At 26.4% G+C, this 17,116-nt stretch overlaps 1 protein-coding gene across 1 annotated transcript; it reads left to right on the top strand.

Moving 5' to 3' along the window:
- The first annotated feature begins 1,361 nt into the window (after positions 1 to 1,361).
- LOC113551785 (cap-specific mRNA (nucleoside-2'-O-)-methyltransferase 2-like) lies at positions 1,362 to 7,792 on the top strand. The gene is made up of 11 exons (XM_026954265.1): positions 1,362 to 3,501; positions 4,624 to 4,944; positions 5,013 to 5,213; positions 5,275 to 5,386; positions 5,453 to 5,665; positions 5,740 to 5,999; positions 6,080 to 6,265; positions 6,816 to 6,973; positions 7,060 to 7,300; positions 7,384 to 7,576; positions 7,660 to 7,792. The coding sequence occupies exons 1-11, from the start codon at positions 3,268 to 3,270 to the stop codon at positions 7,749 to 7,751; spliced, it is 2,211 nt and encodes a 736-aa protein (XP_026810066.1). The 5' UTR covers positions 1,362 to 3,267; the 3' UTR covers positions 7,752 to 7,792.
- The last annotated feature ends 9,324 nt before the right edge of the window (positions 7,793 to 17,116 follow it).

The following is a 17,116-nucleotide window of genomic DNA, read 5'->3' as shown; positions in this document are numbered from 1 at the left end:
AATCATTAGTTTTAAAGTTATAGACTACTAAGTTCACAATTTTTAGTGTTTTCGCATGTGCAAAACATATTAATTATAAATTAATTTTTCAATTTTAGTTTTGTTACCTAGGCGAATCAAAGTTTTAAAAAATTTTGTGTAAAACTAATAAATATATTAATCGAAAATCAAAAACTTTTAAAGAATAGGCACAAACCACAAGCTAAAAAAAATTTTGTAGGGAGCGACTATATACTTATAAAACTATAGATTAGGTAGGTCACACGTTAGGTTACATAATGTAAGCTTAGGTCTGCTTTTACTCCATAACCCCGAAGGAATCCCTCTTCTACCACACAGGTGGACTATTTCCAACCCCAGAGGTCCGTAGGACCTCGAGTTGGGGGACTGGAACCGGCAGGCGTAGGGAGCTACTATATCAGCGATCCTCACTAGGGTTTTAGAAAGGACCGCACATAAATTGCATATTTAAATTACCACTACCATCCATGCCATGAAGTGCTATTACTGAATAGCTCCTCCAACAAGCCAATCATGACCTATTATATACATCCTCCATCTATTGTGCTTATTGTAAATATATTTTGTACAGATTGTAAAAAAAAAAAAATATTGAAATTGCTTGTGGGCCGCATTAATGGAAATGATTAAAAAAAAATTAAAATGAATTAATTTATTAATTTATTATTAAGATCATTAGTTCGCTTTTCAACAAACTGATATAATTAAAAATATTAATTTCAAATATTATATATTTTATTGTTATTACCCACGGATTTTCAATATTTCCAAATGCAAAAAGTGTTTTATATCATTGATAAAAATGTTATTTTCTTTCGTGATTAAATCAAATTAGGGAAAAGTAATATTTTTAGTAATAGTTCTATAATGACGATTAATATTATAAAATACAGGTTAAATAATAATCTTTCAATTCGTGTCTTAGCACTCGTACATACGCACATATTTGTCGAACCGGTGATTTATTAAAAATAGAAACGATAAAAATAATAAGATAATAAGATAAGATGAATAAAAGTTATTGCATATAAGTGTATAACATTACACTGAAACCAAAAAAATAGCATTTTATTTAAAATGTACAATTTTATTTTAGTGCAAGCTGCACAAAATTTTCAGAAGGGCCACATATTGTCACTAGTTTTCATGAAATGTGGGAATTTATTTTAAGTTTTAATTTTTATAAATAATAGTATAACATAATTTGTAACCATAATATTTTTTTCGATTTTTAGCAATTAAACATTTTATTTAATTTAATTAAATAAATTTAACAATTTATGTTCTTAGCATAATTCACTATTAGAATCTGATTCATTTGACGCCTGATCATCTAAAATATATTCTTGCTCAATTGCTCCTAACGGATTATATAGCTTTTCTGTATAAATAAAAAATTCTATCAATGGATCTAATTTTAAAATTTTGTAGCATTTCAAAAATATGAATTTAGCTAAGTATCCTCCGTAAAATCGTTTCTTTCGTTAATACTGGGATAGTGAAGCCTTAGCGTGGCGCCACATTCCTTCCACGTTGTTAGTGTGAGCCCCAGTATTCGGATTTTTAAATTCGAAAAAATGATTTAATGTTAGGTGTTTAAATCCCTCTTTATCTAAACAGTCATAACTCTAAAAAATTGAAATTTGAGCTAGTTATTGAGTGGTAAAACACAATTAATTTTTACAAGGAATGTTTTTATAATTACTTTCCAACAGTCACTAATTATGGTAGTACCCGGTAGAATCCAATCTTTAATTGCTTTAAGTAAAGTTTTTTTGTCACGTTTTTCTACTGAAATTATAAAAACATTTTTTGTATCCCTTTTAACACCGTCGAATATCCTTTGTCCATTTTATAACTGTTGTAAAAAAAATACATTTATACATTTTTTGGTTTAAAATCTAATCATTTTTTTTGTGCCATGTAGGTAATCCATAAGTGATTTCACGGTGGAATGATGCCCAGTCAACAGCGGACTGTTGAGACATTTTTATTTGTTTTTTTAATAAACGATAAAGATACATTTTCAAGCCATAAATAAGAAAAAAAGACTATTTGGTTTAGGGATAAATGTGATTTGTTGAAAATGTATCCTTTCTTATAGACCACGTAGTCACATTTTTTTTTTATTTTTCATGACTGCTTATTGTTCGACACTTTCAAGTAAATTTGTCAACGCATCTCACATCTTCGGATAATTTTAAATAATGCCCACGGTCACACGTGAGTTGGTTGTCAGATGCTATTAAATTCCTCTGTTGTAGCTGCTTAATTACATTGAGAGACCTGAGACACTGGACCAGACGTTTTATTTTCAAAAACATCTTATACTTCAATAATATTTATGACCGAAATATTTTTATTATTTAACACTATACAACGTAATAAAATACGATATTAGCATATATTTTAAAAATGTTAAAATACAGTGTACTCTCGGTTATCCGCGTAACTAATGATTTCCGGAAAAAACTTTTGGCGCCATAATTTTTAAAACATTAAAATACATAGGTTTCCAAAAAAAAAAATCAAAATATCGAGGAGGTTCTAAACTAGATTTGTTCCCAAATACGCAGATATATAAAATAATTTATTTTTAGTTTATTTTATATATCTGTGCCCAAATATGATGTGTCGCCCGTGCTAATTTCTAATACCGTGTGTCCGCGTGTCATTATTGGCATTTATTTTTTCATCTAGTCAGTGCGGCTATCATTATAAGGTATGGTGGTAGGTAATAGTGTGTATAGAACTCTTTACTCTAAGCCCTATTGTCCTAACGTATAGTATACAAAAATTATTACTTATTAGTAATTAGCGTAATAGCGTTAGTTACACTGTTACTCTTACTATGGAACAAATCTTATACAGTATACACACGATACTGTTACCACCATAGCCTATAATAATAGCCAGTGCCACTAGATGATAAAAATAAATGCCGATAATGACACGCAGACATACGGTATTAGAAAATAGCGCGCGCGACACGACATCATATTTGATAACAGTAGAAAGCTGTTATCATTGAGAAAATCAGGCCAATGACCATTCTATTCTAGTATTCTCTCGACGTTTAAAGTCTTCCAAGTTCCAAGTTCTAATTCGTAATTGGCAAATCGGAATGCTCGTTAATAGGGATTACAATGTAATATCGATTGTTATTTAATATTTTATGTTTTACATTTATCGTCTATTATAATTACTTTTAAATACGAGTAAATTATTATTTGAATTCCACGAGCAATGCAAACTAAAATGGACAAAACTGAAGATTCGTTTAATAACAATTACACTACTTACGAGTACCCAAAAGAAGACGGGACCAGGGAAAAGAAACACTACAACGGTTACCAGTACAAATCATCGCAATATGACGAAGTTGTAACCCAATTGTTTTCTAAGCAATTTTGCATGCCAAATCAAACCAAATGGAAACTTCCTGACCCAGACACTATGCTAAGTCAATGCAAATGGGAGGTAATTTAAAACATTAAGTTTTATTTATAACTTTTTTAGTAGTTGTACATAAATTAATATTAATAAATCAATGTTTAACAAATTAATTATTATCAGATACCTAATTTGGTACTTATATGAAAGTTAAAGTCATTATGTATAATAATTTTTATAATGATTAATTAGATACAAAATAAATACCTAATATATTTTATATTTATTAACATTTTGGAAATTAAAAATTTAAAAAAAATATTAAAAGAAATTATATTTTTCACAAATTGTTTTAATCTTAAGGGGATTATAATTTATTGTAATTACCTAATAAATAATAGCAATTAAGTATTTTTATACACTAGAAAAAACAGAACCTAAACTGTTTATTGAATTGTTTTTAAAATAATATATTACTATAAAATGTATATTAAACTGTTTATTAATGTCAAAAAAATCAGTTCATACTTGTTATCTATAAAAATGATAAAACATTAAAATTATGATAGCAATATGGTATACAATGATTTGTAACTTTATTATTTTCTAACTAGTAATGTATTTAAATAATTAATATACCCATGTGTCTGCTTGAAAGATAGTATGCACGATTTCATGGTCTTTGAACTCATATAATATTAAAAATAACATTTTTTAACTACAAAAATGTGAATAATTTTTAAACTATATTGTTATACCATGTAGGTACTTAAATCATGATTTATAGATATTGGTAAACCTAAAATCATTTAAGGGAGTCAACCTTAGGTACTTAAAGATATTTAAAAAAATATTTATTATAAATAATTTTACTAGTTAATTATTTAGTGCCTATCTGTATTCTTATTTTGTAATGTAGTTAATGTAGTATTAAGTAGATTTAGAGCTGTACATTTTCATAATTATAAAAATTAAAAAAAATATATTTTTCATTAAGATTTTACAATTATTTTATTTTTTTTTAAATAGTAAAGTGTAAATCGCAATTTGACTGTATTTTATTTTTAATAAAAATAATTATTTCAAAGTTTATAAAATAATAATAATTATAGGTAATAAATAAATAAAGAATAAAAACTATTAAACTTAAATGTGCTTATCTAATTATTATTTTAATATACTAAGAACAATTTTACTATTTTTTTTTAGTTACCAGATTTTATTAATTTAAAAAAATCACTTAATAAAGTCAAGGATAAACTCGATGATTTTAACTTAGCTGAATGGCATAAAAATACAAAACAAACAAATCCAGCTGGTAAAGTCATATCTAAAGTTAGAGGAATTGGACATCCTGAATTATTAACTGGGGCTTGGTTGAAGTTTTTTGAACTATTAAACGATTATAAATTAATACCTCAAAAATGTATTGACAATGGTAAATTGTATAGTGTTCATTTATGTGAAGCTCCGGGTGGTTTTATTTCTGCTCTCAACCATTTTATTGTTAGCCAAGAAATAAATGTCAAAGTAAGTAATTCTAATTCTAATTAGTTTTAATAATTATTTAATTTAATTAATTTTGTTTATTGTCCTAGTGGGATTGGATAGGAGTTTCATTAAATCCATATCACGAAGGAAACGGTAATCCTGATTTAATAAATGATGATAGATTCATGTTATTCACAATAAACCATTGGTTTTTTGGTACGGATCATACTGGCGATATTTTCCAAAAAAACTTCTATAAAGATTTATATGCCTTTGTTAAAAACCGTTTTGGCGATAAAGCAAATTTGGTAAATAAAACATTTATTTATTTATTCTTCTATATCATTTTTTTTTTTTTATAACCTTCAGGTAACAGCTGATGGTAGTATGGACTGCCAAAATAATCCTGACGAACAAGAAAACGTAGTAATGCGACTTCAAATAGTTGAAACTATGGTCGCTTTAATGATACTTCAAGAAGGTTGTATTAATATTAGACATATTTGTGAATTTTTAATTTTGTTAATGTTTTTAAAAATAAATTTAGGTGGTACTTTTGTTCTAAAAATGTTTACTATGTTTGAATGCAATTCTTTGTGTCGAATATATTTGTTATGCTGTGCTTTTGATTCGATACAAATAAAAAAACCAGTTACTAGTAAACAGGGAAATTCTGAAGTTTATATTGTATGTTGCGGATATAAAGGTTTACAACATGTAGAACCTTGGATTCATACATATTTTTCAACTATTGATCGGAGTATGTATTATTATTTATTAATAAACATAAATATTGATTCTTATATCTATATGTGACTTATTTTATTATTTTAGCTGTGTCTGATTATAGTATGTTTCCATTAAAAGAATTGCCTAAAGATTTTTTATCGTCTATGTATAACTGTTCAAAATATTTTAGTGAACTACAAATACAAATTATTGAAAACAATATAGAACGATTTGTAAAAAAAATTGAAAATGACACTAAATATTTAACCGAGTTACAATATTGGGTTGCTAAGACATATGCTCATAAATATAAAGTAAAACCAATAGAATCATCACAGGAAATAGTTGGACAAAATAAACTTCAGGTAAAAATAAAAAATTAAATGATTAAACTTGTATCTTGTATGCTTATTTTATAAATACTAAATTTTTTTAAATTAAATAGAGTTTACAGTATGATTTTCCAAAAGTTTCAACTATGAAGTTAGTCATGGATTATTCATTTTCTGAGAAACAACGTAGGATAGAATGTCAAGCATCAGATGAAGCGAAGTTACTTCAAGATGAAGTTAATATGTTTAATCAATATCAATGGCAATACGACTCATCAGTTTTATGGTTTACTGCAGAGGTTAATTTCATAATTTGATTTTATAGGAATAGTAGTAAAATAGTAAAAATCATCATTTTATGATCAAAAATTATATTTATTATTTACTACATTTATATGTAGCAATTAATGCGCTTTAACTTAATCCACATTGAGTTAGTCCAAGAGAGTTAGGTGCATATAAACGCATTTTTAGTTTGCATTAAACTGATACGCATTTATTATTTAATTCGATTTTTCAAATTGAATTAACACTTACTCTGGGATTAAGAAATGCATGTAAATGCTTTAATGCGAATTAATATTTTAGTGGAAATTTTAAAATGTTAAATTATAATTATTTTGGTCATGGAATCCAAAGTATAAAGCATGGACTAAAAAACATTTGCATTAACTTATAATTTTATTTAACATCTAATCTTGATATTTTAGGTGCATATAAATCCGCTCTCTAATGCGAATCAACTCAATGCGCAATGAGTCAATTCGTATTAACTGCTGCATATAAATGTAGTAATTGTGTCCTTAGCAAATGATTAAGATTGGTTAAATTGTTGATTTTTTCACACAGGATGCCAAAATTCACTCATCTGATTTTAATATACAAATGGGTAAACCGGTATCTGTGATACGTAACTCAAAGTTTTGTGTGAATACACTAATCGACTATAGTAACCGGGCAAGATCACTATTTACTATTCCTATTGAGGATAATATTAAGCGTAGAGAGTTAGTTTTAAATTCATTGTAATTTACAAGTAAAATTATTGTTGAAACTTTTAATTTCAACATGGAATATTCTTTATGTATTACAGTTACTTTTGGCTTCAAATTCCGAGGCAAACTATCAATGGCCAATTAATTGTTTGTGATGTAACTTCGATATATATCAGCGATTGTATCAACAATAATCGAAAACAACATGATTCTTTGATTGCTATCTTAGAATCATTTGAAAAGCTTCAAACTTCTGATAGTTTATTAGTAATTGGATATCCGTTGCTTACTCAAGTGAATGTTGGTGTTTTCTTTATACTTTTAAATATGTTCCTAAAGGTATTTTATATTTACTTAATAATAATTTTCAAATTCTATTTTAACTAAATATTTGAATTGCATTCTTTTATGTTCCGTGTTAGACTGGTATGATGAAACCTGATGAAATGGGTCATGCTTTTGTGTTTTGTTCAAAAGTTAATGACAAACATGTAGATGAATTAATAACTCTTTTAAAGAAATTAAAAGAGTATATTAAAGATCCTAGTATCATAGATATAGTTGAAAAACAAGAACAATCTTTGATATCATTCATTCCAATTAAGAAAGTTATGTGTAAGTTATATTTATGTTATATTATTAAATTATTAAACATGTTCATAATTGAATTAATTCCAAAATATATATTTATGTTTCAGTTCAACCTATTTATAAAGACATTGTTACTGTTAATTGTTTGCTTATAATCAATGAAGTGAAAAAAACTGTTTATTCTTACTTGCAACAATAATGAATAATTTGTTATCAGAAGATAATTAATTAACTATTTTTATTCATTGTTATTTATTATTTTGTTGAAATTTACTATATTTACTAGGTATTTGAACCACTAAAAAATATAGATAATTTGTGATAATTATTTTTAAAATTATTATTGTATAATATATATTAATGTTATTTGTTTTATTAACATTTAAATTGTTTATACCTAACTTATTTTATAGATATATTCTAAAGTACGTTTGGGAAATAATTAAAATACCATTTTATACCTATGAATATATTTTTCATATCTTTTGTAATGTACTAATCAAATTTAAATGGCCTATTGTGATTATATTTAGAAAAGACTGATGATCGAAATATTTTAAGTTATTAACATATTATAGACTAATATGTATGTAATAATTAAATATTATAATATGTTTAAGCATTATATATATTAATATAATTTGTTAACCATTAAAGAAATTATGAAAAACCAAAGCAATTTAGTTGCATTCTATTCCAGTGTTGACTGTTTTTATATTACGTGAAATTGTTTTTTTTTATATTTTATACAATGTTTATTATATGTAGAATATTGATATTAAACTCAATAATTTATTATTTTAAATGTACCTAGTATTATTAATGTTGTTAAATTTATATTTTAAGAAATTAAATATTTTTTTAATGATGTGTCATGTGTTTTAATTTAATTATTTTAACAATATAAATTTTCCAATTTGATAGTCATGATTCCCTAAATATATGTATATAAAAACAATATTTAAATTGTTGAATTTGAGTGATGCATTGAATGCATTACATTGAGTAAAACAAATTTTATACTTTTGGTATGTCAAAATCAAAAATCATCAATATTTTTTTTTATAATTATCGAAAAGAACAAATACAAACATTCATTAAAATTGTGTTATAATTATTAGGTAGGTAATTATTAAAATAATTATAAAGGTTTCCAAAAAGGTTGACCATCATTTGAAATATTTAGTTTATTTGCTATTAATGACAGTAAGACAGTTTTTACTTGGTAACAAACTTAAATAATGAATAGAAGGTGCCCTATTAGTTATTAACATTTGTAGCAAAAACAAAAAAATTAAGCATAAATTGCAGTTATTTTTATGAGATTTTTGTTGATTAAATTTAGAAAAATGTATACATTAAATACTAAATAATATATTCTATTATAACAATAAAATATTTATAATACATTAAATGCAATTTTTTAGCCAAAATTTTTTCAAAACAGATTGGTACTAATGGTACATTTGGTTACATATTAAAATAAAAAACATTTAAATACATAGTAGATCATAAACATAGTTAATAATTAGGAAAGTTATTTTGTATAAATATTAAAATATGATATACCACTTTATGTGTAATATAGATCAATTAATGTGGTCGTTAATATATTAAAAGTAAGTATTGTTTATTCTTTATGTGACCTTAGGCATAGTAATTTTTCAAAAGTGTTGTCTTTTAGATGATTTCTTTGAGGTGTGAGTATTTAATTGCCTACACTAAATTTTACAGAAAATGGTATTATTGTAGCTAGTAATAGTATGGTAACTAGTTGTTACCTAATGACAGTGCAAGTATACAAATTACTTTTTGTAAATCTACGGGTCATTTAATATGTTATTACAATGCAATGCGACTGTGTAAATAAATATTGTATGAAAAAAATAGACAATAGAGTAAACAATTTAACTAGATAATTAAAAAAAGAGTTAAAAGACCGTTTTTATTATTTAGATAAGATATTAGATAAATAATTTAAAAGTTATATAGATGAGATAAAATATACCCACGAAAAATGTATTCAGATAATTTATCTACATAATGCCTAACACTCGCTATAAATGGAATAATAACCGCGAGGCTCTAATTAAAAAGTATAATGTACAATTTTATAAAGAGTTAATTTTTACTTTTGCAATGTTACAGATCTGATGCCACCTACACAGTAGCAGTAGTATTGTTAGTTATTACTACAGTAGGTAGTGGCGTAACCAGGATTTTTTTTTTTTGGGAGGGCTGATCAATTTTTGTAGCAATTTTCATAGACTATTAAAAATTAAAATAATTTTTTAATCTTCTTGATATTTCGGGGCTGCAGCTCTCTCAGCTCTCACCCTGGCTACGTTACTGACTGTAGGTTATACAGTTGATGGTTTAGTGGACGTAGTTTGTCGTTGAGTCATATCTCCATTTCCCAGTTACGACTCAAGGCTTATAGATTATAGGTATTATAAGTTACCTCACTTTGATTTTATGAAAAAAACAAGAATAGGAGAAATACAGCATTGGCTTTATTGCTAAAAAACTGTCGAATGTTGTGGATGTTGTGGTGTGTTCGTGCATTGCATTTCACGTTTTATTCGTTATGTGATCAACACGTTATTGCTTATAGCTTGGATTATTCTATCAAGTTTTTTTTATGTACACGAATATATTATAATTGTATTATCTATTGTTATTTTAACATGTAGAATAATTTTTGATATTCGTTTAGTACCTATGCAAAAACCTGCAATAATCGTACTTGGCGTTTTCATCAAATGATTTATATAATGTATACATGGTTATTTTTTATTCGTAATAAAATTTTCAAAATATTTCGACTATCTTTAAGTAATTTATAGAAATTTAAATTTTTCATTTTCTTAGTTTTTTGTTGATAAAAAATATTATTCGCTGGGTAAAAATTCTTAAAAATGTATTACAAGATTTAACACGAGTTGTTTTTAGATCTGTATAAAAATATTTAAAATACATATGCACGATTAATTTTTAAAAGATTTTGAAAACCTCTTCCGAAATATCAGGAACAAAAAATAAATTAATTACTTAACCTACAAACGAATAGTGTGATATTTATGTAAATTTTTTTAAAAAAAACCCAACGACTTTTTTTCCTGTATTCGCGCCTACTCAATGCAGTTGAATAACTATATTACAAAACATATACATAACAGATACAACCAACAAATGTTCTGGAAATGATGTTGGTAGACGAGAATAAGCGAATTTAAAAATAGGAAATTATTTTGTTTATACGACTGAGGTAACCGCCTATAACGGCTATAATATAATTTACTAATCTTGAGTAAAAATCACATTAACCTATGTGTGTATGAATATTATAACCTTTAATTAGCGAGAATTTAGAGGAGAAAACAAATAGACATAGAACCGATAATACTACAACAGTATAAATTATCTCGAGCGCTAGTGCACTAAAGTCAGACGCCCAGGCCTATACACAGTGTTGTATTCAGTCATCAATCATCATATCAGTATAGCCTCTCCTAATTCAAAACTATGTACAATTAGTTTTTTTTATATCCACGTTCGTCCATTAAAACTTAAGCTTACTGGCGTTTTCTGTTGTGTATAGATAGGTTAGGTACTCTAAATAAGACAATGCATTTCAAATTCGATGGAAAACGCCATCGGAATACACGGCGAAAAACTCTGTGTATTACCCCAGCTTTATTCAGTTATAATAATTGTTCATTGAAATGGATATTGAGTTCGTGGAACTGTAATGGCAGTGGATTTTTTTTTTGGTGTGGGAGGGAGGGAAGGGGCAAATATTTTTCTTATTATATTTACATTATATAATTTTATAAACACAATATTTAGGATTTGATTTTAGGCCTCACAACTTACATACATAAATACATAATATTACTGTCAAGGGGGAGGGGGCACTCGCCACCCTTGAATCGGCCACTGACAATAGGTATATTACTAAATTATTTGGGTTCTTAAAAGGCCAGCTCCTAAATATACCTATTAACACTTTTCAAATGTTGAGTGACTGATGAATGATGATACTTTTAATTACCTAGTTAATTTAGGTATGACTGTAAATGAGTACAAATTAAAAAATATGAGTCAGTTACCAATCTATAAATTATTAATATAATTGATTCCGATTATTAAGCTATTTTTTTGTAGATATTAAAAAAATGACTTCATTCTAGAGATTTGTAATGGTTATACTGATAATTTTATTTTATATTTATTTAAAATTACTGAACAATTGATGATGTAATGTTGATTATTTTTTAATACACATGTTATTTGAATATGAGTAATTCAACGTTCAGTTATATTGTTATAATGTATTATGTTGCTATATTATGTAAGTGTTATTTAACAACATATTCAACAAATTGTTATTCAAAAACTTAAATAGACTGATAATTTTCATGATTTACTGTCACAAAATAATTAATTTAAAACGTAAATAATCAATCAAAGTCTTACAAAGACTTGAAGACATAAGTACAAATATAACAAAATCGACTATGTATTGTTTGTATCAACCAAACTAATAGGTATCTACAACAAATCATATTTGTGTAAATACATAAAGGTATTGTACGGTGTACAAAAACTTAGCCCCCAAAATATTTTTGATTATTAAAGATTGATTAATCATTTAAACATAAAATAATGAGAATGTAAGATACATCCTATGCAATATGACGTAGAGCATTATTATATCAGAATTATTCAAAAGTAAATTGTATAAATATAAAACATTAAAGTTTATTTTTCAATATACTTGTACATATAATTTAATAAAAATATCTTTATCTAATAAATATTATGTGGACATCTCGACCAGCGGCATTGCGTTCACTGTCTAATATTTTAGTTTTATTTTGGTAATTAAAAATGGATAAAAAAAACTTATTTAGTATTTTTATTATAACAAAATATTATCCGTATTTATACAGTTGTTACTATTGATATGAAAGTAATCCAGACGATCCTCCTAGTGTTTTGGAAATTATGAAAGTAAATAAATTAAATTAGGTATTTATTTGTGGGCCTGCAGTCCCCCTAGTATTTTAGACATAGTTGCGCCAATGGTTATGGTAAAAATTTGTTTGGTATTCACTATATTATTGATACTTATTTATAACTTAGCTGTAACCGATACAAACTCAGTTAACCAAGTGGAACTAGTAATTTTAATTAAACTCATTGTTGTCATGGGAGCAACCGAAAATTCTAGTAATAGCAATCATATTCTGGTTATCATTACAATTTATTTTTTTCAGTGATATTATTACTAGTATTTAACTCAGTGGCGGCTCGTGGGTTTTTAATGAAGTAGTGCACATCCAAAAAAAATATAACCAATATAATATATATATATATATTATAAATTGTATTAAATAATATTGTTTACAAATTTTAGTTATTTACAAATTACTTTTTCTTTTGCTTATACCTATTTTTACAAGTGTCAAGTACCTATAATAATAGTAAATACATAATAATAATAATAGTAATAATACATTTTCAGGTAAAAAACTATGACAAAGTAGATACAAATTATTATATTTCAGGTACATATTTATATGTTAAATCGATTCTCCTCTCTTTTTTTTCTGCAAATCTGTTTATTACTTCTTCGTTGAAGTTTGGAATGTTGTTGATCATCCGTTTTTCGATCGATAACATAGCTAGTGCTGTAAGTCGATCTTCTGTCATTGAATTTCTCAAAAATGTTTTAATACGTTTCAATGTAGAAAACGACCTTTCGGCTTCAGCTGTAGTCATTGGAATAGTTGAAATTATTTTTAAAAGTTTGTAGCTTTCAGAAAATATATGTATTAAATTATTTTCAATTATAAATTTCAATAAATGAACTGATGAATTGATATCACGGAAATCGGTTCTTTTGTAGAACAGTTGTAGTTCAGTTTTAAGTTTAGTAACATCCAAAAAAGGATATGCTTCAATTGTTTTATTAAAATGGTCACCTGGGAAGTTATTTTCGTACATAAGAAATTTGGTAGATAAAAATAGGTGCGAAGCATTTAAGTGGTTTTTATAATCAAACCGTTCTTTAACGTTGACAATAAAAATGTCACATACTTCTTTTGCAGCGATTTTTCTTGTTTCAATAGTATCATCATGTTTTCGTTTTTTCGTTGGATGATTTTGAGAAGTTTCAAAGATGTTATCAATATTCTGTCTTTCTTTTAATATATTTTCTTCGAACCGAAAAATTGCCTTTGAAAGTTCTACAGGATCCATAGTTGGTTTTTGTAGTTGATTATATAAAATATCAACATGAGGCATTAAAGAATGAAACACTCTTAACCAAAATATAAATCTATCGTCAATTAACATCCGATGCAAAGCTCCAGCTTGATTAATTGCTATGGTTTGATTGAATGTTGATTCAATTTCTTTCATACATTCAATTAACGACTCAAGATTCTCATACACAGTATTTACTATTCGACTTTTAAAATTCCATCTAGTATTAGATGATCGAGGAACTCTGTGTTTAATAATTTTATCTAAAACCGTAACCCGCTGCGGACTGTTGGAAAAAAAATTGGTTATATCAGTTAGGTTTGAAAAAAAAATTCTTATCTCACGATTTTGTGAAGTTGCTTGAATTAAAATTAAATTAAGCTGATGAGCATAACAATGTATGAAATGTGCATTTTTATAGCTATTGTTTATTATTTTTTTTACACCATTGAGACGTCCACTCATCACGTTTGCGCCGTCGTAACTCTGACAAATCAACATATCTGGTGACTCTAGGACTTTTTCCAAATTAAATATTATACATTCAGACAACGATTTCGCATCGTGTCCAGTAGGATTGAAAAATACCCAAAATCTTTCTACTGGTGTTCCATCCGATAGTAAATATCTAAATATTATTGACAATTGAAACTGAGCAGATACGTCAGTTGTTTCGTCAGCCATTACAGAAATATATTCTGCTTGTTTTATTTCATTTTTAATTCTTTGTTGACATACAGCTAAACAACATTCTAGTAAATCATTTTGGATTGATTTGGATAAACCTTTAAATACCGAAGAGTTCTCAATATGACATTTTAGTACCGAATCTAACTCTGAACTAAAGTTTATAAGACCTCGAAATACGCCGGGATTCTCTGAATTTGATTTTTCATCGTGACCTCGGAGTGCAAGCTCAAATGCTCCACAAAATTTAATACAATTTATGATTTTATTCAATATATAACGATTATGACTTATTTTTTCATTGTATTGTTTGATATTCAACCGATATGCACTAGAAAGTTGTTGTCTTATGTCTTGTTTCCCTAATAGTTTTAAATTTAATTGAGAATTTATGTGTGTCATTGATTTTTCGTGTGTTTTGATTTTAGAAGTTAAATGAATTAAATCGTTTATTCCATTCTTTACCCAAGCGGCATCATTAGATTTTTGACCAAAAAGTAGACAGGGGAAACAATACAAACGATTTGTTTCTGAACAACCACAAATCCAGTCATTAGTTTTATATATATCATTTTTAAATTGTCTTACATAATCTCTCGTTTTACATTTAGTAATTTGTTTAATATTTAAATCTGGAGTAGGCCTACCTTTATTTTTTATTTCCATCTTTTTCTCCAACGAGATTGATGAAAAATTACATTGCAGTATTAATTGCTGTACTGAGTTCATTTTAAAAATTGAAAACAAATACACGAGTAATAATATATTAATATACGTTAATGTCGGTCGTCGATAATAAACAGAAACACGATGGTCACGATTAATAATGTTTTGAATTTCCGATAATGATCGACTAGCTAATATTATCAGCTGATAATCGAAATAATATAATAAATTAATGAGAGTAAAAATAAACTATAATAACATAATAATGCCGATGCCGACGCTCAGCGACGCGGCGACGTCGAAAATAATTCGCTGAAAATAATTTAATTGGTTATGTGCACACAAACAAATGTGCACACCAACTCCATTACAACGCGGGCTGCGTGTATCGACTTGCTTCAATTTTTACACTGTACAAATGTGCACAATGATTGTGTGCACAACTGCACTACTATAATAATACACGCCGATACCGTTCCGTCGCGGACAGCCATTTAGCAGTCGAAATAACCCAATCCAAATATTAAACATAAATACATAATATTATAATATTATTATTTTCATAATACTCTGAATTTATATTTTTATATTTTGAAAATAATTCTTATTACATTACAGGTACTTAGTTGTATTATTATGATTTGTTTTCAATTTTTCTTGAGTTTAGGTAGGTAGTGCACGTGCACTTGTGCACATACACACGAGCCGCCACTGATTTAACTATAATCAAAAAATTGGAAGTTAAAAATGTTTTTAATTAGGTATAGGTAGTAGCCAGTACTCCCAGTAGGTATAAGTATAAAGTATGATAGATATTTTATATTTATATAAGCCATATTTAAAGGTTCAAAGTCATATGTCAGTCATAAAGTTGAATTAAATCAAATTTTTAAGCCTTTTTATATTTTATTAAAAATATATGTTATAAAAGTGTTTCTTATATATTCTATAAAGTCACAACCACAAAACGATAAAATATAATGGCATATCTATAGGTTATTAGGTTATACAAAAATATGATAATAGATAAGATTCAGAATTTAATGTTATGAGTTAATTAAATAGGTCACTATAAATAATAAATAACTATCAAAAGTTATTAAGTAGTAGTTACGTAAGTAATTAGTACCTTAGATAATCTAAACTCCACAGGATGCGAGTTCAGTTGGGTTAGATTAACAAATGCGAGTAGATATTTGAACAAATAATTAATTTGAGCCTCCAAATACAGAAGACTCTACTATCTACTGTAAGTTACGTTTGTTTGTGCATATCTGGCGATCGGGTGAGGGGTTGACAGCATTAATTAAAACCATATTGTGTTTACATAATATTGTATATATTTTCTACCCATTAGCTATCAATATAAGGTATTTTTTTGTAATACTTAAAACCTAATTATTTTATAAATATTCCGTAGGTACTAAATTTATGTATATATAATTATAAATGTTTATTTCATAGAATTTTTCAAGAAAGTCTAAGGTCAGAAATTACGGCTGCTAAGAACTATTTAGTTGAATCTGAAAGAGACGATATTGAAGACATTAAAAAGAATATTTTACTTCAAATATTTCCTGATTTTTATAAAATGATCCAACTTGCTCTAACATTAGGTACATATTAGTATTATACTGTAATACTGTATTGTATAGAAAACAGATTTTAATTTTTAATAAAATAAAAATTAATTAAGTATAACTTGATGTAATTGCACTTCATTTAAAATTGATACATATTTAACATAAAAATTGATAAAAATTATATTTTCAGTATAAAGTCATAACTTATAATGACATATTGAATAATTTAAAATTAATAATTAAAGTTGTAACAGAGTAAGAATATTTTATTAAAAATGAAGCATTAGTTTGAATGCTAATGAATAATAATTAAAAAGATAGATTTTTAACTTATTGTCTTTAACTATTATGACTT

This window comes from Rhopalosiphum maidis, chromosome 2, assembly GCF_003676215.2.
Source record: "Rhopalosiphum maidis isolate BTI-1 chromosome 2, ASM367621v3, whole genome shotgun sequence".
Classification (NCBI taxonomy): Eukaryota; Metazoa; Arthropoda; class Insecta; order Hemiptera; family Aphididae; genus Rhopalosiphum; species Rhopalosiphum maidis.
This window is presented reverse-complemented; position numbering and strand designations above follow the sequence as displayed.

What these genes read in the sequence shown, in the direction of transcription:
- LOC113551785 (XM_026954265.1), top strand. Translation starts at nt 3,268, where the DNA reads ATGCAAACTAAAATGGACAAAACTGAAGATTCGTTTAATAACAATTAC. An exon ending in TAAGTCAATGCAAATGGGAG is followed by an intron (nt 3,502 to 4,623) that starts GTAATTTAAAAC and finishes ATTTTTTTTTAG; the next exon opens with TTACCAGATTTTATTAATTT. An exon ending in TTGGCGATAAAGCAAATTTG is followed by an intron (nt 5,214 to 5,274) that starts GTAAATAAAACA and finishes TATAACCTTCAG; the next exon opens with GTAACAGCTGATGGTAGTAT.